The sequence below is a fragment of the Hippocampus comes genome, unplaced genomic scaffold (assembly GCF_001891065.2).
Source record: "Hippocampus comes isolate QL1 unplaced genomic scaffold, H_comes_QL1_v1.1 scaffold322, whole genome shotgun sequence".
In the NCBI taxonomy this organism is placed as follows: domain Eukaryota; kingdom Metazoa; phylum Chordata; class Actinopteri; order Syngnathiformes; family Syngnathidae; genus Hippocampus; species Hippocampus comes.
This window is the reverse complement of record NW_017805137.1, coordinates 441,585-461,991: the sequence shown is the minus strand read 5'-3', so window position 1 is coordinate 461,991 and position 20,407 is coordinate 441,585. Positions and strand designations below refer to the sequence as shown.

At 43.1% G+C, this 20,407-nt stretch overlaps 2 protein-coding genes across 6 annotated transcripts in view; both read left to right on the top strand.

The window, feature by feature from the left end:
* col11a1a (collagen, type XI, alpha 1a) overlaps nucleotides 1-5,634 on the top strand; it is a 43,902-nt gene extending 38,268 nt beyond the window's left edge. For 4 of the 5 annotated variants that reach the window (XM_019867143.1, XM_019867142.1, XM_019867141.1 and 1 more), the window contains 10 exons: nucleotides 11-64; nucleotides 709-816; nucleotides 1,304-1,357; nucleotides 1,432-1,467; nucleotides 1,565-1,618; nucleotides 1,699-1,945; nucleotides 2,607-2,719; nucleotides 2,880-2,948; nucleotides 3,753-3,986; nucleotides 4,173-4,319. In XM_019867143.1, the coding sequence (XP_019722702.1) occupies nucleotides 11-64; nucleotides 709-816; nucleotides 1,304-1,357; nucleotides 1,432-1,467; nucleotides 1,565-1,618; nucleotides 1,699-1,945; nucleotides 2,607-2,719; nucleotides 2,880-2,948; nucleotides 3,753-3,986; nucleotides 4,173-4,319 (1,116 nt within the window). Of the gene's footprint in view, nucleotides 1-10; nucleotides 65-708; nucleotides 817-1,303; nucleotides 1,358-1,431; nucleotides 1,468-1,564; nucleotides 1,619-1,698; nucleotides 1,946-2,606; nucleotides 2,720-2,879; nucleotides 2,949-3,752; nucleotides 3,987-4,172 lie in introns of all 5 variants that reach the window. The other variant, XM_019867138.1, reaches the window with a different exon arrangement.
* A 2,512-nt stretch (nucleotides 5,635-8,146) lies between these two features.
* olfm3a (olfactomedin 3a) lies at nucleotides 8,147-15,729 on the top strand. The gene is made up of 6 exons (XM_019866898.1): nucleotides 8,147-8,422; nucleotides 13,378-13,521; nucleotides 13,612-13,767; nucleotides 13,873-14,092; nucleotides 14,357-14,463; nucleotides 14,900-15,729. The coding sequence occupies exons 1-6, from the start codon at nucleotides 8,354-8,356 to the stop codon at nucleotides 15,581-15,583; spliced, it is 1,380 nt and encodes a 459-aa protein (XP_019722457.1). The 5' UTR covers nucleotides 8,147-8,353; the 3' UTR covers nucleotides 15,584-15,729.
* Nucleotides 15,730-20,407: the final 4,678 nt, after the last annotated feature.

Genomic DNA, 20,407 nt, shown 5'->3' with positions numbered 1-20,407 from the left:
TTTTGCTCAGGGTCCTCCTGGACTTCCTGGTCTGAAAGGTGACCCAGGCTCCAAGGGTGAAAAGGTGATTGTTCCCCTTGATTGGATGATCCTCATGAGAACATTTGGAAACGAAGACTTCAGGGTCCCACTGTGGCTGCGGTCAGAAACAATTTGGACAACGTTATTATGTCTTTGAGGCGGTCCAAAATGACATATTTAAAAATAAGAAATGCTGCACCAAGTATTTTGGGGCCACCGTGGCAATCCAGGGAAAACTCTCGATGGGATTCAGCAGTGTGATGCATCACTCGAATCGTATCCTTGATGCCTCTGTTGAATTTGCTGGTAAAATACAAGTACGGAGGAGATTGTGCCAGCCCACATGACTGCATCAAAATGGCCTCCCACACACTGACACGATGGCCCGAGAAAGAGCAATTTAAAAGTACCGTGTAAGGCAGAAGGTTGTGTTTTGCAATGCTTTAAATGCATAGTGTCTGGTTAGAGCACATCGCTTTTTCAAAACCATTACGGTTGTGCTTCAAACTGGTCTGTGTGTCTATACAACAATGTACGGGGATTTTGACTTCGAATGAAATGTCAGCCTCCATTCGCCTATGCCTACTTTTCATATATTTTTGTGGACGGGAAGCAATCACGGAATTGGCTGGCGTGTATTGCACATTTTTGCCATTGCGCTTTAAAATGTGCATTTTCCTTTTTCAGGGACATCCAGGTTTAATCGGTTTGATCGGGCCTCCTGGTGAACAAGGAGAAAAGGGAGACCGAGGTTTGCCTGGACCGCAAGGGTCATCTGGTAGCAAAGGAGACGGTGTAAGTAGTTTTTGACCAGAGTCACAAGGCATCACTTTTCATCAACTTGTTAACTGACCGATAGGACAAAAGACAAAAGTGGCAGATCAATGGAACGCTCAAAATTGTCCCCAGATGCGAGTGTGAGCGCGGATGATTGTTGGTCTTGTGTGCTCTGCGATTGGCTGGCTACCAGTTCAGGGTGTCCACCTGCAAATGGCTGGGAAAGGCTCCAGCATGCCCGCGACCCTCATGAGGAGAAGCGGATTAGAAAATGGATGGATGGATGGGTGGATGGATGGAGAAGTGAAAAAAAAAAACGTAAATGTTATGATGACAATTGATAATCCATCAACATAATTCTCTTCAGATAACATTTCTGTGTCTGTTTTCTATTCATGCCATGCGCTAATCGAACTTTTGATCCATGACTCAAGTCTCACAGTAATACTATTCCTCTTCACTGTTTCTTTGATGCATGGCCGCCTCTATCTCATCTTTTTATTAGGGTATCAGTGGATCAGCAGGTCCCCTCGGTCCCCCCGGCCCCCCTGGTCTACCTGTAAGTCTATTCACTGATTGGATCTTTTCGATTTCTGTGGAGGGAATGCCAAACTCATGTGCCATCTCATTCAGGGTCCTCAAGGTCCAAAGGGAGCTAAAGGTTCAACTGTGAGTAAAATACTTTTAAATATGGTTGACAAGAACGAACCAGCATTCACTGTGGTTATGCAGCAAATTTTGAGCATGGTTAACATCTGTCTCTCAGGGTCCAGCCGGTACTAAAGGAGATAATGGTGCCATTGGACCTCCAGGTCCTCCCGTGAGTCAATAAGCATTGTACGGTTGCGCAGTGTTTCGAGTCAGAATTCCCATTGTAGACATATATGACACACCCCGCAGGGCCCACCGGGTGAGGTCATCCAGCCACTGCCCGTCCGTTCCCCCAAGAAGACCAAACGTTCCAGCGATATGCAGTCCGACGCGGCCGGTACCTTCATGGATTACGGCGAGGGCATGGAGGGCATCTTTAGCTCACTCAACAACCTTAAACAAGATATTGAGCGCATGAAATACCCCATGGGGACACAGAACAACCCAGCCAGAACATGCAAAGATCTGCAACTCTGCCACCCAGAGTTCCCTGATGGTAGGTCCAAAAACAAAAGCGCTACCCGACCAGGATGAATACGATTAATTGTTTTGTGGTCAGTGAGAAAGTCAGTTTTCAATAGAAATTCATGATTCAAATGATTGCATCAACTACAATTAAATCGACTGCACTATGTCAGCTTTTAACATACAAGTGTAAAAAGAAGTCAACCACCATTAAAATACCAACAACAATAACAGTGACAGAAGTGAAGAATGAAGATAACTGCTCACATAATCGCTTCTCTCATGGAAGTGTAAAAAGAAGTTACACAAAAGAAGTGGCGGCTTATTGGAAGTTACACAGCCCACTTAGCAGGGTACATTTATTCAAAAGATTTTTGACCAAGCCATATTTCACAATTTACTTTCTTATGATGAGCAAATAATGGTGGTGAGGTTTCCCCGAAAAATAGACAAATGTGCAAACAACTGAAACATACACACCAAAGCCCAAAAGAAAATGAAACCATACTCATGTTGATCATCTTTATAAGGTGTCACATGACATCATACCTAATGGCATCTGAGAGTTTTCAATGCTGGGGAGGATTCAAGCAGATTTGGCCACCTGTCATGTCTTAAGACTTTTCATCAGAGGTCCACGATTACGTTTTCACATGGATGTCATTTGATATTTTTTGGATTATTCTTCTTAGGTGAATACTGGATTGATCCAAACCAAGGTTGCTCAGGGGATTCTTTCAAAGTCTACTGTAACTTTACTGCTGGGGGAGAAACATGCATCTACCCAGATAAGAAGTCCAATGGGGTAAGTGGCCTTTGCTTTGATACCCAAAATCTTAACACATCTTCTTGCGGAACTCCATAACAAGCAAGACTCACGTGCAAATGAGAATTGTTTCTTGGAAGTAACATGAAAAAGGGGGATAGTAGTGACATAAAAATACCGTGTCTTTCTTTTGTCACAGGTCAGAATATCCTCATGGCCTAAAGAAGTTCCTGGGTCATGGTTCAGTGAATTTAAGCGTGGTAAAATAGTAAGTGTTGTCTCTCTCTCTCTCTCTCTCTCTCTCTCTCTCTCTCTCTCTCTCTCTCGTGATTCATCAATATCCTCATGCTGTGCACGCAACAAAAAAGGCTGCAGACTATTAAAAAGAGACCATTTCAAGATACATCCAACTACATGCACTATGGAGGCTGAAGCTGCTACTAATGAACAAATAAAACTAACTTTTGGAAATAAAAACACTCATGTTTTACTGAACTAGAGCTCCAATGAAAACGATATAACGCGACCATCGGCCTTTCTTTGCCCTTGAACACGTAAAAATTCCCTGTTGTAAACAGCGCATGTCCTGCTCAATCAAACCGCTGTCCTATGGGTGGGTAGAGGACAAACTTTGTAAGATTGTTCCACACACAGCACGCCGCTTTGTCTTTGAAAAGTAGCTCATTTGTTCAGCTGTTGTTGTTTTTGTCTTGTTTATTATCATTATTCCGAAAATTCAATTCAGGGAGGTAAGATGCATTGATACCATTTTACACCATAAATAATGCTTAGATGCCGACTTACTCATGAAGCGTTTGTGCGACTAAAACGGTGCCGTTTGTTACGTACTTTGTATTTTTCTCGATGGCCTTCTCGGGTGACATTCCAAATCTCCTATCGGCTCCATCTCGCTCAAAGCTCTTTTTATGCAGCGAAATGTCAAGTGACAGTAAGCATATGTAAGCTTGGAGAATCAAATTTACAGCGTTCGGCTTTCAGAAAGGCTTTGCAAGGTTGAAATTAGGCAGAGGGAGCTCAAGCGCTTACACGTGGACTTTGCTCCCCTCCGCAGCTTTCCTACGTCGACTCGGATGGCAACTCGATTAACATGGTGCAGATGACCTTCCTCAGACTACTGACGGCCTCGGCAAGGCAAAACTTCACCTACAGCTGCCACCAGTCGGTGGCATGGCATGACGCCACCAGTGACAGCTATGACAAGTCGCTGCGCTTCCTGGGTGCCAATGACGAGGAGATGTCCTACGACAACAACCCTTACATTACGGCCCTCTCAGACGGATGTGCGGTACGGCCCCCACCGTTTCAACGTTTTGCAAGTCAACTGCTAATGAATATATGGAGAACTTTGGGTTGCTGGCAAAGGCATTTCATTGACGTCAGGATAGTTTTAGATCACTTGACAAAATGTTTCTCTTTTGGAATGTTTATTTTTTTTTTGTCTCAAAGCAGTTCTTCTGTTTCTCTGTTGCAGACGAGGAAGGGCTATGGAAAGACTGTGATGGAGATTAATACTCCCAAAATCGATCAGGTTCCAATCATCGATGTCATGTTGACTGACTTTGGGGACCCAAATCAGAAGTTCGGGTTTGAAGTTGGGCCGGTCTGCTTTCTTGGCTAAATAAAAAAAAAAAAAAAAGACAAGAAAAAATAAAAAAATAAAAAAGGACTTGATGGGGTCAGCAGAAAAAGTCAAGCTGAAGCCTCCCTAGCCCCGCCCCTCCCCAACTACTCCCCTCACCACCCCCAGGCTTTTTCTTTGCCACATGCAAGTTCTGAATAAGAGATGGTGTTGCAAACATGTCCTTTCCGTGTATGTATGCATAAACCAGGAGAGTACTTGTTGCCCTTGTAGGGCTCGAACCACATCGCTTAACCCCAACACGGAGCAAAAGGTGAAGGACATTTGAGAGCGCGGCAGAGGAAGGCAAATCCAAGTGAGCCAAGAGAGGCCGCGGTCAGGCGACATGGGTGGACACGGACCTCCTCTCTGGATCCTCCAGGTGCTGTACGTAAATCAATGGTGCTAGTTCAAGAACACACTCCAAATGAATAAAGAGGTGCTAAGAAAAGAAAGAAGGTCTATTTTGATAATAATAATAATAATAATTTTTAAAAAGTATTGTGTACATTACTGTTATTTCTGAATCCACCTTCAAAACTTGCATGTGTTCCATTCTGCTTCCGGCTCCTTTATTTCAGCAAAGGACTCATCATATGTTTGAATTCTGCGATTGTTCCGATGACCAAATACTGTGTACCTTTCACGAGGCAAATAAAGTGAGCATCCAAACAATTGTTCAGTACTAAATTTAGACTCTGCCCTTTGTATATACTGACCCTCCATAGCTTGAGGTTCTATGCCCTGGTGACCGTTGGTGAAACAACAACACGGCGACATCTCCCACTAATGTTGTGATCCTGTGCTAGTAGCAATCATGGCATTCATTTAATTAATTTAATTCTATTTGTTGTTTTTTTTTTTCTTTTCTGTTTTGTTTTCTGACAGGCTTTTAATTTTGGTTGTATACCTCAGACTTTCTTGATAACCTTTTAGGATGCAAGGATGTTATACCCTGTATATACCTTGGTTAAACAATTAAGTTTATATATTTTGGATGGGGATTATTTTTTTGAAAGAGAGAATTCCACAACTGCTAGACATCCACTGTTCAAACCCTTCTGTGAATGCAATGAGAAGCCCTTCAAGAGAAAATGTTTTAATGTTGCTTTTTATAGTTCAATTAAATATTAAAACTGGATTGGAAACAACAGTGAACTGCATGTCTCAGTGGTTTGTGTAAAATGACTGCAATCGTAGTCCACCTACTGTACATGTCAAACGCTTTTTATCGAGGATATGTTACGTCAACTCAAGATTTTGGGCTGGTGCAATCCCATCTCTCTTCAAACCAATAAAGTTCCATCTTACCATATTTTCCTTTCATTCTTGACACATGGGGAAAAATAAATGTCACCTCGTATTGGTCAAAGACGATTGCCGGTATAGAACAGCCATTGGTGCAAAAAAGGTGAAATTATGAGCATGACGGTCTTGGCAGACCAGCTTCCCGATGCTCATTTTGTTACATTCGCATCATTTTCAAAACGCCTGTTTCAAATGACAGTGAATATATGCCACGAGACACCAGTAGCCCAAATGCATTTTAAGCAATGTATTTTTCCAAGTCTAATTGAATTCAATGTATTTTCAATTGAAAGTAAATGTCTTACGGAAGGACAAATCATTTTTCTACGGCTTCGGCTTGTACTTTGTTCTTGTCCATTGTAAGCAAATGTCCATGCAGCTAATGCCAAGTGACAGGTCTGCTCTGAGCAGCAAATGAACTTGACTTGTCATTTTCGTTTTATCTTGTCTCCTGCTTTGGGTGCGGGCGTCCTCGTGGGGCGCAACGGAAGAGAATACTCAAGTGGAAGCCCAGGTTGTTGGACAAGCAAAACATTGAATGGTACTTATCGCAAAGCTTCACGTCAAATTCACGTCCTTTTACAAATTAACATCTGCTACTGAAGATTAGCAACCCTAACCAATGTGTGACAAAGCCATTAACAGTTATGCTGCTGCTTCCCCCATAAATTGGGTCAAACGTGTTATTGGGTAATCCTGTTAAAAAAATAAATAAATAAAAATAAACTGCCTTGAATTTTATACATGGTCGGCCTAAAGATGTTCTCGTGGTTAGTAGAACCAGGTTCCAAAAACTACATATACCTTTTAGCTTGAGGGGTGGTATAGGACTTCTTCCTACGACTTTTGACTATCTGTTAATGTTGTTGTTGGCAGATATGGCAGCTATGATTTCCCCAAACAGTGTAAGACGATTACGACAAAAGGCATGATATTAGATGTTCACAGATGAGCTGTTTATGAATGTTCTTCAATATGCGCTGTCTGGGGAAAAGTGATGCCCACTCCTGTTGATCGCCTTCTATATTTCACAGATATTGTATTGGGTTATTTATTCTCTTATCAGCCACTTAAGCAAAAACCAACTATAAATCTATAAATCCTGCACACAATCTACACGGCAGAGAGATAAAAACGGGTCTGAATACTATTGATAAGAAATAGAATAGTCTGCTGTGTTGATGAGACAATCGACTCATGATGTAGAAACACGATCCGGACAAAAACCTATGAATGAATCTATGAATAGTGATGGAAAGGAAAAAAAAATAAAATTCCGGTGGTGGTAAACTTATGCCTCGGGAGATTTTGAATGCAACGGCAGACAGGAGAAGGTTGGCGCAAATATGTAATCGTTATATATTCATAGACAGCACAAGCGTAAATATTGCTGTATCTTGGTTTTCACATACAGACACGAACGACCGTGATGGAACGTGGTCTCCAATTGGCCACTTGACAGATCTCCCCAGCCAACTTTATATCGTCTGCCCGTGGAGGGTTAACAGTGCAGCATTGAAGCTATTCCAACAATGCAGGCTTACAACAAGTGCAAGAACAAAAATATTTATTACAAAAATAAATGCATCGCACCGACAAAGTACAAACTGAAATGGCTAGTCACAAAGAGCCAGGAAAAACAATGCAATAATAAACACAATAGAACACTGAGAAAGTGAGAATAGACAAATGAAATATCAAGTCCAATAACACCAAACCAAAGAATAATGAAAATACAAAGATCAATGACAAAATGAGAGCGACTATGAGAGGTCTGGAACACAACACTTGAAGCACAACAGTGAGCAAAGTCTAACAATGACCAGGCAGGACGCTTGGCCGTCCTTAAATACATGGCAAGGCTTGATTGGAAAACACGGCACAGGTGCGCCTGCTGGAGGGCAACGCCCTTCACTCCAACTGGTGCTCAAACACAATCAAGACAGAACATGACAAACGCCCAGCCCCGCCCCTTTTTTTTTTTTTTAAATGGGTCACACTGTGCTGACTTGCACAGGTATGTGAAAATACCAGCACGCCTTCTTCCTTCCTACTGTTATATCAAAGTCACCATTTTTGATGCAAAACACACACCACTCGTTGTCCTATTGAAAAGTACAACCAGATTCATCAATAATAATGCATGACATCATGAATAATGCAAACTCGATTAGTCTGGTTTTGATTTATGACTGATTAAATTGATGAGAACGCCAGCAGACTGATTAAATGATAACAGCAATCTGTTAACTGTTGAAATCGAGGGTCTGCAACCTGTGGCTCCAGAGCTGCATGCGGCACTTTCATCCTTCGCGTCCATACCTGCAGACATTTTGGAACACTTATATGAGAATTGTGACTGATGCAGATTTGCTCACTGCCAGGATACAATACATTATTCTATTGACTGATTGAATGATAAATATTATCTATCGATCAATCAAATGGACGCGACAATTCTCTCTCTCTCTCTCTCTCTCTCTCTCTCTCTCTCTCTCTCTCTCTCTCGCCCTCACCCCCATCGTCCTTTACTTGGCTCTCACTGACGACCAAGGAGAGGTGGGTGTGATGCTAGTGAGCGAACAGCCGTTTATTTGAGAGCAGAGCTCTCTCCCAGCTCTCCGTGCACTCCAAGAGCCTTAAAACCCCCACCAGCCACTGTGGGGCTGCTCATAGTGAAGTAGGAAATACAGCTGGGAGCAAAGCCGCAGCACACGGCAGTCAGCATGCGGCTCCTGTTGAGTATATTGTACTCCTACCTGTCCCTGACCATCTTTGGATTGTACCCATCCATGGTGAGTTTTATGACACAATTTTCACTTGATCGCTTCCTTACTCTTGCCGCATGTTTCTTGTTCATGATTGCTCCTTCGCCCAACTAGGATATCATTTTTGAGCATCACCCAAATAGTATAGACTTACATGGCATTAAAATCACACGTGACAAATGAAACTAAGCGTTAGGAGGATACATCCAGTTGTGATGCCGATGGTGTTGTGGCTGTAATAATTCGATTCAAATTGTAATAATTGCAGGTTAAATTTGAGGCAGCCCTGTCTGTGGTCAAGTTAAAATAGCCACCTGTTGCTGTTTTAGATCCACTATGAGGATTGTGTGCTAAATCATCATTGCAACACAACTTACTTGCCACTTCTGACAATAGTGACTGACTTTAACACTGCACTTTTGCTACTATTGATCTAAAATCTGTTCTAGTTACCCAATAAAACGTGAACGACTGTGGCCATATGCACGCCAGCCTCCAAAGGTGTGCTTCGATGAAGACCGACAAACACGTTGCCCCCCGTGGCAAATGAGGAGCTGTCCCTGTCCATGGTGCTGAAAAGGCTAAAAACATCTGAGCAGCAATCGTGCGTGCCCCTGTTCAAAGACTTTAGAGCTCCATTGAAGAGAATTGATCCTGTTTGAATAGGTTGACCATAAAACAGAAGTTTGAAGCATAAAAATAATCATCCATGATTTGGCTTTCAATCAAATCAATATCCCACTGCCATTTGGGGAAGTTGTCACATTACTGGCACACAAAAGGCATGCTAATTACTGGGGTGCCTTACAGTCAGTGCTTCAGTGCTAGAAGATGACTTGAAAATGCAAACCTTTTATGGAATTACTCTAAGCCGCAAAGTATTAAGCTGTCACTCACAGGCCGCCAGACTATTTGCGCACATAGCTTTGTTCCTCGGCGTATTGAATGGAGCAATTTGCTTGCCTCCACCTTTGGCATATAAATGTACGTGTCAGAATTGTGCTTAACCACATGCTCAGTTTAATAAGAGACAGGGCACCTGTGTAGACTTTATGAGCTAATCAAAATATTTGCATTGCACAATGTTCAATCTACTCCAAGCCAGCCAGGTAATTATACCGTGGCTGCTAATAGGGCATCCTGATCGGAAAGAAAAATTGAGTTCTTGTTGCGTATTATGAGATAATTAGAAAATATATCTGAAGGACATGTTGATGAAAAGATGAGGAAACCGCTGCGTCGAGTTCAATTTACCAGAAAAATCCAAAATACTCAACTGAGTTTCCTAACAGATATTGAGTAAATAATACTAAGGGGGAGGGGGGGGGGGGTTGGAGAGAAAGTTTTGTTTTTGTTGACCAGCTGATGCTGTTATGAACGTGAGTCACAGACGACCGACCTTAGCAACGTGTAGGTGTACACTGATGGTCAACACTAGAACCAAGCTATTCTGTACAATTTTGGCTTTCTCAGATGAAACATTCACAATCGTAGGAAAATCAGCCATTGTGGCTGAAAAATAATAATGGCTGTCCATGTCACGGTGAGGCAGGGTGAAAAATGAAAAATCACCGTTATGAGACAAAAGACGTGCTGTGATCGATGTCAAGTCGTTTCCCAAATTGAAAGAAATCATCTCAAAGCGTGCCTCCCTGACAAGGAGAGAGAGAGAAAATGCAGGCATAACATTTCAGCCTCGGACTGAATTTGTGAGAAGACGAAGGTTTAGTTATGGCAACAGAGGCCTTGTTTATTTCACATTTAGTCAAGGGACGAGCATGAATGTGGAAGCTTGATATCCACGCCATCGGAGCCCAGATTTTATGCAAGCACCATTGCACGGTGTGAACATGCAGTAAATTTCGCCTTGTGTGAAGTGTCTTTTTTTCAACTTAGATGGTTGGGAAACTTTTCCGGCTTGGTGTGACCCAGCGGGAACCAAGAGGGTGGGAGCCTGGGCGTCTGTGTTTAGACTTCTGCCCACAGATAAATGGAAGCAAATGCAGTAATGGACTGATAATGTTGAACTATTTTTGGACAGTGTGAGGCTGTCCTCAGTTTTCCGTATTTTAGCAGCAAACACAGCACACAGGTGAGAGGTGTTGTGCTACTTATTTTGAATGACTACACTGTGACTACATCATCAATTTTTTGAATTCAACGTGGTGATGGGATGGCAGATGTGCCGAGCAAGAACGTATTATACTGCGTTGATAAGAATCGGCATTAAAAAAGCGGATAAAGGAATTATAAAGGAGATGCTCTCCCTGCACCGCTCTTTACAATACTGTTCTAACTTGTGCATTGTCATTCTGCACAAACGAGAAAGCATCCTGCAAATTAGCACACAAACAGCGACAGCAACAATTGCCATGAGAGATGACATGCGCAAATGAATTTAAACTTGGGGTGGGGGGCGGGGGGGATGTGTTTCCAAAGTGGCATGTTTGCCGTGTTTCTGATGTCTGTTATTGCAAGACGGATGATTGTTGTCGGGCGGATTGTTTCGTGGCTCTTAAACTTGATGCACTTTGGATAGCGGGTACTGAAATGAACTTTTAAGGAAATACGTCTTTTCACCCATGCTCTCCTATCCTCAAAGGGGTCATTTCGGAGCGCACTCTCAGTGAATGTATCTGTTATGCACTCATAAACACTGTGAGGGAGGATAATGACGGTGCAGGCACCCACATCAAGTAGTGAAACCACTTCAGGTTCCAATCTGATCTGCAAGCTGAAAATGTACCCCTCGTCGTCACATCCAAAACTTCGGGAGCCATTTGCTCAACCTACTTCAGCCTTCCACGGGTCCATCATGTCGGTCGCACACATGAATACTGATTTCAACGCAAGAGCTCCAATCATCATGTTCATACGGTTACCGATGTTTAAGTCCAAATGCAATTTGTTTGCCGGAGCTCATTCAGAGCTTCTCCGAATGGACCGATTTCCTTCAGACTGACACATTTTCATCTTGACCGGGGTCAAAGTGTGCGGCACACCTCGAGGAAACTAATCTCACCGCACTCGTTTCATTGGGGTCTGCGTGAGAAGAAGCATCTTGTCTTTTGTTCTCCATACCTTTGTCGGCGTCTTCCTGCAACCTGTTGGATGGTCGCGAGTGTTGCTGCGGCCGCTGTCTTTCGGGTGTTGCCATTCGTCTCTGCCGCCTCCAATGTCCGCCTCAGTCTGATTACAGAACTGGCTGCGTATTCGAGTTCATCTTCCTCTGCCATCACAGCCGGAGTGTTCACTCGTTTGGGCTGTGTGATAATCCATAAGAGTCGGGGCACATTACACCGTCGTGGCTTGTTTGGATGGGCTCATGGGCAAGGAGATAAATAGCATCCGCTTCAGTCTCTGTCTTTCAGTTTGCAGGTTTGTGCTCTGTCTTTTGATCTGTGAGCACGTTTGCCTGACAGCTTGAAGGTTGGAAAGGCTCCTTTCTCTGTGTAGGGTTCTGTTCGTCCTGCATTGTATGGTGTTTGTCTAAATTTATGGAGTGTATTCTTGACGCTGAATCATGGAGCTTTGGAGAAGAGCAAAGTCATGTTAAATCCTACCTTGCTCACAAAGCTCGTAGTGAATGTCTTTTCTTTCAGTCCTCGCGCAGCAGCATTTTTGGCCAGCAGAAGAGCCTTTGGAGACTTGTTGCAGATGTCTGACAACAGAGAGTTGGAGAGACAATGAGGAGTTACGCCAAAGCGTCGGCGCAAACAAAAAGTGTGGTAAATTACAAGTGGATTGCAGCATTCTCCACGCGTTGTCCTCGAAAGGTTACACCGAGCTCATCGGTATTTGGCTGCAAGATAGCGCAAGGCGTTTTGCATACCGTCAGCACATCGGACCGCCTTCCTTTGTGCAGCGTGTTGACTGTGAGCAAACAAAGACAGACCACCTTGGAGACCGGCTAAAAGTGGAAGCTCTTCTCTTGTTTTATAATTCAAGTTTGGGCACAAAGGCGGAATTACTGTGCAGGACGTAAACAGCATGCAAAACTGGCAGAAAGGAAAGTTCGCCTGCAGCATAAATTGTACAGCGGCTCATGTAAGCACTAATGAGAACACCGCGGAAGTCTTCCAAAACGGGCTGTATTCACATTCACCCGTTAATTCGCTTTTCTTCCAATCAACGCCGATGCAGATATCATCTCTACAGTCATCATTCCTTGAAATCTAATTCCAAAATTCAGCTGAATCGATATGAAGTGAGAGTTCTTGGGATGTGTCTGAAGGTTAAGTCGTGTACAAAAAGATGTCAAGAGACACACTAGATTGCCGAAACAAAATATTAGTCCCGGCTGAGCCCTGGAGTATATTTTTGTGGACAGTGGGTTTTGTCTCTCATCACTATTGAACCTCAACTGAATGAACAAGTGGGATTCGTAGAAAAATCAGTTTCCAGGTTGCATAGGCACATGCGGTTATCTTCTGTAACGTGGCTTGTTTGTTGAGTCAAGGAGATTGATTTTTTTTTATTATGTTTTTAATACGTGAGTGAAATGGCTTGTTTGTTGAGTCAAGGAGATTGATTTTTTTTATTTTTATTATTTTTTTAAATACGTGAGTGAAACGTTCTGTTTGTTGAAGTCACCTCGTGAAAAAAAAGCAATAATAGGGAGTAAAAGAAACTCTGACCTTGGCTGTACACGGACTGATTATAAAGAAACTAGAATAGCACTCAGTAGAGCACAGACCTCTACCAAGGTTAAACCGTTAACAAAAGAAGAAGAAACAGTTTGGTGGGGCATATTTGAATATCTTTGCCCGACAACCTCAGGACCAGTTGCAGTTTCCGCAATCAACAGCCTGCACTGGAGCAATAATGGTGTCGTAGATTTCTTTGAAGACACAAAACACGTTCACAATCATCTGTAGGTTGTACTTCATTTTCATATGCATTAAATGGAAAGAATATTCCGAACATTTGACTCTTCAGGTACCAGTCCAGTCTAAATGTCAGTGTTGGTTTTGTGGTTGTAGACCATTGGGCCAAAAGAGGGCTGGCAGGTATACAGCTCGGCCCAGGATGCTGATGGGCGCTGTATCTGCACGGTCGTGGCCCCAGAACAAAATTTGTGCTCCAGAGATGCCAAGAGCAAGCAGCTCCGCCATCTCCTGGAGAAGGTAGGGCCAACGCTTTAAAACTCTTCTTGGCGCCTGTTTTCATCAGCCCATTTTGCCATCGCAGTTTTGTTGCAACTTGATGGCTTGTAGGTGCAGAACATGTCTCAGTCCATCGAGGTGCTGAACCTGCGAACCCAGAGGGATTTTCAGTATGTGATGAAGATGGAGAACCAAATGAAGGGCCTGAGGACCAAATTCAGACAGTTTGAGGACAACAGGAAATCTGTCATGGCCAGAAACTTTCAGGTCCAACTAATTCATTAATTTGTGGCGAATCATTTTCAATAACTCGATCGAAAACTGTACTTCATTTGTCTTGCTGCCACCTCCCCGTTACCGTCTCCCGTTTAGGAGCTTCAAGACAAGATGGACCAGCTGAAGCCATTGATCCCAGTGTTGGAGCAGTACAAGATGGACGCTACACTCATCTCCCAATTCAAAGAGGAGATCAGGAACCTGTCAGCAGTGTTAACAAGTATTCAGGAGGAAATCGGAGTCTATGACTATGATGAGCTCTATCGGCGGCTCCTGCGACTGGACAACAGGCTCCGCAGCTGTATGGGCAAATTAAGTGAGTGACACACAATTACAATTATACTGTACATAAGACATGTCGAGTGTTCAAAACGGTCTGCAAATATCATGCTGCTAACCCTATATATCAAATTTATATTCTTGGGAAATGTAATTGCATCTGCGCGATGGCGCAAACTTGATATGCCGCGAGAACACACACTCTCCTGCAGCGGAAGCCTTCTGAGACACGGACTTAAAAAATCTGACCTCACCCCATCCGGCACGATCATTTGATTGCTGTATTTTTTTTTATTAACAGCCTGCGGAAAGTTGATGAAAATCAATGGGCCTGTTACGATAAAGACCTCTGGAACCCGCTTTGGGGCATGGATGACTGATTCACTTGTATCTACAAGACACAACAGGGTGAGTTAAAGCGTCTCTTTATTTCAGTTCCACAATGGACGCCATTTCCCTTGGATTTATTTGCTTTATTTTGTCATAATTGGTTGACTGCGTAACGTACATGATAGGTAGGCATCACATACAATACATTAAATAATATTATTTCTGCATATTTATTGTGATACATATCGTGTTGAATATTACTTCTGTACAGTCATTTCACTAAAAAGTTCAACAATGTCCACCTATCTAACCTATTTATGCAAATTACTCTCCACCCATCCATCAAACCTATCCACTCATCTGTCCAACCTCAATCACCAACCCCTCAACCAACCCAACCAACACCAAATCATCTATCAATCAATCAATCAACCTTCCGTCTGCCCAACCTCGCTATCAATCGATCCAACCCTCCTATCTCTACATCCACCTCTTCAATTTATTTGACGTGTAGGTTTGGTACATGGACGGTTATACCAACAGTAAGATCGTCCGAGAGTTCAAGACAATGGAGGACTTCACGGCAGGAGTGGTCGCTCGCACTTACAGCCTTCCTTTCAAATGGGAGGGAACCAATCACGTGGTCTACAACGGCTCACTTTATTACAACAAGTACCAGAGCAACATTATTGTCAAGTACAGCTTTGAGACAGGCACCGTGCTGGCCCAGCGAGAATTGGAGTTTGCCGGGTTCCATAACATGTACCCGTACACGTGGGGAGGGTACTCGGACATCGACGTCATGGCGGATGAACTCGGCATGTGGGTCGCATATGCCACCAACCAAAATGCCGGGAATGTTGTCATTGCTCAGATCGATCCGGACACCTTGCAGGTCCTGAACACTTGGAACACCGAATACTCCAAAAGGAATGCCGGGGAGTCATTCATGATCTGCGGGACGCTCTACATCACCAACTCTCACCTATCGGGAGCAAAGGTTTACTACGCATACTCCACAAAGACTTCAACATATGAGTACATCGACATTCCATTTCTCAACCAGTACTTCCATATCTCCATGCTTGACTACAATGCCAGAGAGAGAGTGCTGTTTGCCTGGAATAATGGACACCAGGTCATATTCAACATCACCCTGTTCCATGTCATAGAAACAGACGATGGCTCTAAAAAGTGAGCAGTGACGCAAGCGCGTGCTGATTGTTCTGATTTTCATTTCAAGAGTCTGGAATGGAGCATGGAAAACCATGTACCATAATGGGAACACATCCATCTGTCCATCCAACCATTTTCGAGACTGCTCATGCTGTTTAGGGTCACGAATAGGAGCTGCAGTCTTTCCCAGCTGACTTTTAGGCAATTGTCATCTTGGACTGGTGGCCCGTCACATCACAGGGTGCTTTCAGTACAGTCAAACATTCACAGCATTTCTAAGTGGGAACCGAACACATGGGTGTGTTGCTTTCACGGAAGTCAGGCGAGTGAACCTCTGGACCATCAGTGACTCGAGCAAAACATTTTGACACTTTTTTTCCACAACCGATGATCACACGCGAGTATATTGCGTTGCTTTGTATTGTATAGCCAACTCCTGGCCTCTTATTTTGTGCATGCATGTCGACTGAGCATTGTATACGTATTGCCCTGAAATGCTTCTCGTGTTGCTGAAATCAATCTAACCTTTTATTTCCCCCTAATTAAAGAACTGTTCGTTCCACCTATTTGAATGAAAATGCCTCTAGAGGTCCTCCCCGGATGAAAATGGTAAGTATGACATCTGATGTAAACTAAGGTGAATTTATATACAGGTATGCCACCACGAAATGAATACAGTGGTGGTGTTTTAATTCTGTCATGTCTTATTATATGATGTATATAATAAATGTATTTCTAAAATTACACAAGCGTTTTTATGCCACTCTGAACCCCTCCTCACTTGCTAAATGGTGCTTGACCGATGAGGTTGGACAGCAGTCTCTGTAGAATGTGATGATTGCAGTTGTCATTGAAATCCGCACTGAGAGTAGAGAGCAGCTGGGAGACAACCTACTACGCAGAGGTACGCCACAAGAAACAAGGAATGAAGGACACTCACTGCAAGTTAGAGTACTTGTGTGAATGCAATTTGGGCCAGTGGAACGAAAGGATGACATGGAGTAGAAGAGGAGAAGGCGCAGGAGTTCAAGTAAACGTGATCGGCTGTTCAGAGCAACAAAGAGCGCGGAAGAGAGGTGAAGAAAAGAGAGAGCACAGCAAGGATGGAGCAGCTGGAGGGAGGCATCGTGGTTGAGCTGTGATGGAAGAGCACTATCTACATCCAGGATGATTCATGATGGTGCCCCCAGAACAGCATCAAGCAAAAAGGGAAAGAAGTCTAAGAATATTCCCTTTTATCAAAATGTACTCATGGTAACTAGGCTGTAATAAATGTCCAGTAATTCTTGAGTGTGGTAAAGAAAGGCCCCTGGCTTAAATTGGAGGAAATATTAAATGTGGAGATTTTGCCAACCATAGCCACAGACTTTGGCAAATTCTCAACTCTTAAAACAAGGAAGAATATGACAGCCACTGATTATGATGGTCGCAAAGACAGCATTTTTCTGAGAAGAAGTGGATTTTTAGATGGGGCTGGCTCAAGTGGCACTTCAATCAAGCCAAGGGTGTGGCAAGTATCCTTTGCAGGAGCCATCGAATGCATGCCTGCTCACACCCACACAGCTGATTATTATGTTGTGCAGAAGTGGAGATTTAGATCAACCGCAAGCAGTTGAACAACATGGGGCCGCACGAAAAAAAAATGTGGAGTACTTATTCACCTTGAGGCAAGTTTAAATTGCCTGCCTCATAAGCACTTTCGGTGTACGAACTCAGACAGCTCGATTATTTTCTGCCCCGTCTCTTCAGCAAAATGACTTCTCTTTTACAAGACCACTGATGTACTGAAAATTTCATGGAAATATGTAATTATATACATAAATATAATTAATTAGAACGATAATTGTATCATTCAAATAAAATTCATCGATGTCAGAGGCCAGGAACAACAAAGGCTTCAACTTTTTCGTGTTATAGAATTGTGAAAGGAGGGTTTCAAGTTCAAGTTTCTCTATTCTTAGCTGGCCTGTCATTACACAACATTAACATTTGATGTTACCTTGATGGCTAACGCCAATGTTACCAAAGTCGTAATTGCCTGGTGTCTCTGTCTTGCATCCCGTCGATATCAAACAAGGATTCAACAGGTAGACTGTTACGAAAAATCAAAGGAAATGCTGAAGATACGACAATCAGACATTGTGGGGCTGGCTGAGATTTTACGCAGAAGCGGCACTGTCCAGCATACCAGATTGTTGTTTTATTTGGGGAAAAAAAAAACAATTTATAGCATTCAAACTGGAGGAACTTAATAGGCTGTCTGGTTGCCAAGATGAGACACAGGGAGGTCGAGTACAAGGCATAATGGAGGTGCATCGGTTGACTCAGAAGGGGTAGGGATGAACAAAACATTCAAATGAATAGAAGATTCATCATACACTTAATTTTTAAGGTCCTCCCGCAGAAGTATTTGCAATCTCCTCAGAATACAAGCAAGGCCAAATGAAAGGATTGAAAACACAGCCATTTTTCCTCGAGATTCAATCCAATATAAAAAGTGCCTGTCATTGCAAATATTGATGGGTGCCCACATGTGTATTACTGTTTTAGAGCCGGTGTTTTTTTTTTTTCCCGGCACGCCGCCACAGGACATCAATATGTTTCACATACACGGACGCCCTGACAGCATTTTTTGACTTAATGTGCTGTCTCAGCTGAAAAATGGTGTTACATTGATTTCTGTTTCTGATTCATGGAAGACACGAGAAACATCACTGTCACTGAACTTTGCAAGTACGTCGCCAAAGCCACATCATGAAGAAGTGACTGTGAAATGCAACCTACGTTTTTTTGTCAATCCAGTGACTGCATTAGAATACGCACATCATCACACTGTATGTTAATAGAAAGTAATTGTCTTATTTCAAAAATTGCACACTTCCGATTGGGTAAGATGGCCGAAAGATTTTCTGTTCGAAAATCATCTGTTTTACTTTCATGACAACCGAGTTGCTGTGTTTTGATGCTTCAGAGTGAGGAAAGATATTTTTGGATGAACACCCGAATATCTCAGCCTACCAAAAAATGAGGTGTGTGACAGGTGCTTTGAGTATTTAAATTAACAGGGGCTGAGTAATTCCTCCGTTAATTAAATGTGACTCTATATTTACTCAAGTGTACTCGGTATTCCGTGCACACCCGTACGTACACTGTGTCATGTTTTTGGAGTAAATGCTTTTACAGCCAGTAAAATGACCAAATAACTGTCGCAAAAAAAATCACACATACTGTTGCCAGCTTAATACTGGTTGAAACATGATGATGAGCTTTATGATCGGATAAAATGCTTGACCTGATGAGCCTGAAAACTATCGGCCTATAAGTGTTATGGCATGTGGTGCCTCGGGATGGTGCAGTCACTTTGCCTCTGTTCTCCAGCTTTTGAGTCTTCAGCTTTCCGACTTGCTGTTGCCACACCATTGATCTAAGCTCATAGTTGCACACATTTGTTTTTTCATATGTTGGTTTCTTTTTTATTTTATGATTATCATTTTTCATCATGCGAGTCTCATGAAATGAAACGTGACATTCTTCGTGGCCTACAAACAACAATGTTGCTTGAGCGATTGGTACAATCTCTTTTCAATGAGAATCTGAGACTAAATGAATATTGAGTAGTGAATAGGCATTCAATTTACAAGCAGGCATTAGACTCCATCTTAATACACATCTCACCGAGAATAATAGTATGGCCATCGAAATTCTCTCTCTGGCGAATAAATCACAAAAAGGCGGCCGTGTCCAGCCTGTCACCATATGAGCTTGTGAATAATAAGAAAAAGCCTTTTCCATCATTCTTTGCCTTTGGGCCATGCTGTGTTGCTTGCTTGGTGTGTGTGAAAAGTAAGAAACTGATTGAATGGAGATCCTATTTCTTTGCTTCAGTCTCTCAGGTACACTCACATTCTACTAACCGCGTGAGAACAGCAGGCTAGTTCTCGATTTTTGATTAAATATAAAAATATATCGACATAAAAGCACCCGCCACCATGTTGTCGTATCAGTATGGATTCGGTTGTTCATTTCTCAGAGTTGGCACCTCTGAAAAAAAACATCCGAATGCTCACGGAACGCCATTTCTCACTGTATTGCTCTCATTAACCGCACGTAGAGCTGCAGGTATTTGCAGCAAAACACCGGGGAAGTGTGCTCATTTTTTATGCCGTCCCATGCTGTGTTTTAGCAGCCTCGTTGGAGTGCGGATGTGGAGTCAAAGTTTTCCTGAGAGTTGTGGTGGATAGCAATCGTTTAGCCTCAGGCTCGGTCGCAATCACTCAGGTCACCTTGACCGTCAGTCCATATCGTAGACAGGGGCAGACTTAGCATAAGGCTAACACAGACAGTAGCCTGTGGCCCTAGATTTTCCAGACGCCCCCCTAATGGTCTCATAAAAACTGATTGTCCTGTTTCTCTTATGTGTCCATCGGTCTCATGGGGGCAGTGCGATGCACGCATGCGCAGAAGGCACACAGAGGTCAGAGGTCATTTGATTTTACATCGCGCTTCGGGATCAGCCTGACTGCACTTATCTTAGAGTACATTGCCCAAAAATGTGCTGTCTTCAGCACTTCCTGGGCGCTGCCACTGCAAATGATAAGTCACCATAGCCGGGAAAAGAAACCACCTGACATCACACCAATGTCAAACTTTTTGACGGTGTGTCAAACATAAGACGCGTCCGTGACGAACCCTGACATCTCACTGAACCACTGTTGCCCTTTCATCAACAGTGTGCTGTGACCGGCTCGCTCTCAATGTGCGGAAGGTACGACATACAGCATGCGCACGCACACACACACACACACACACACACACACACACACACACACACACACACACACACACA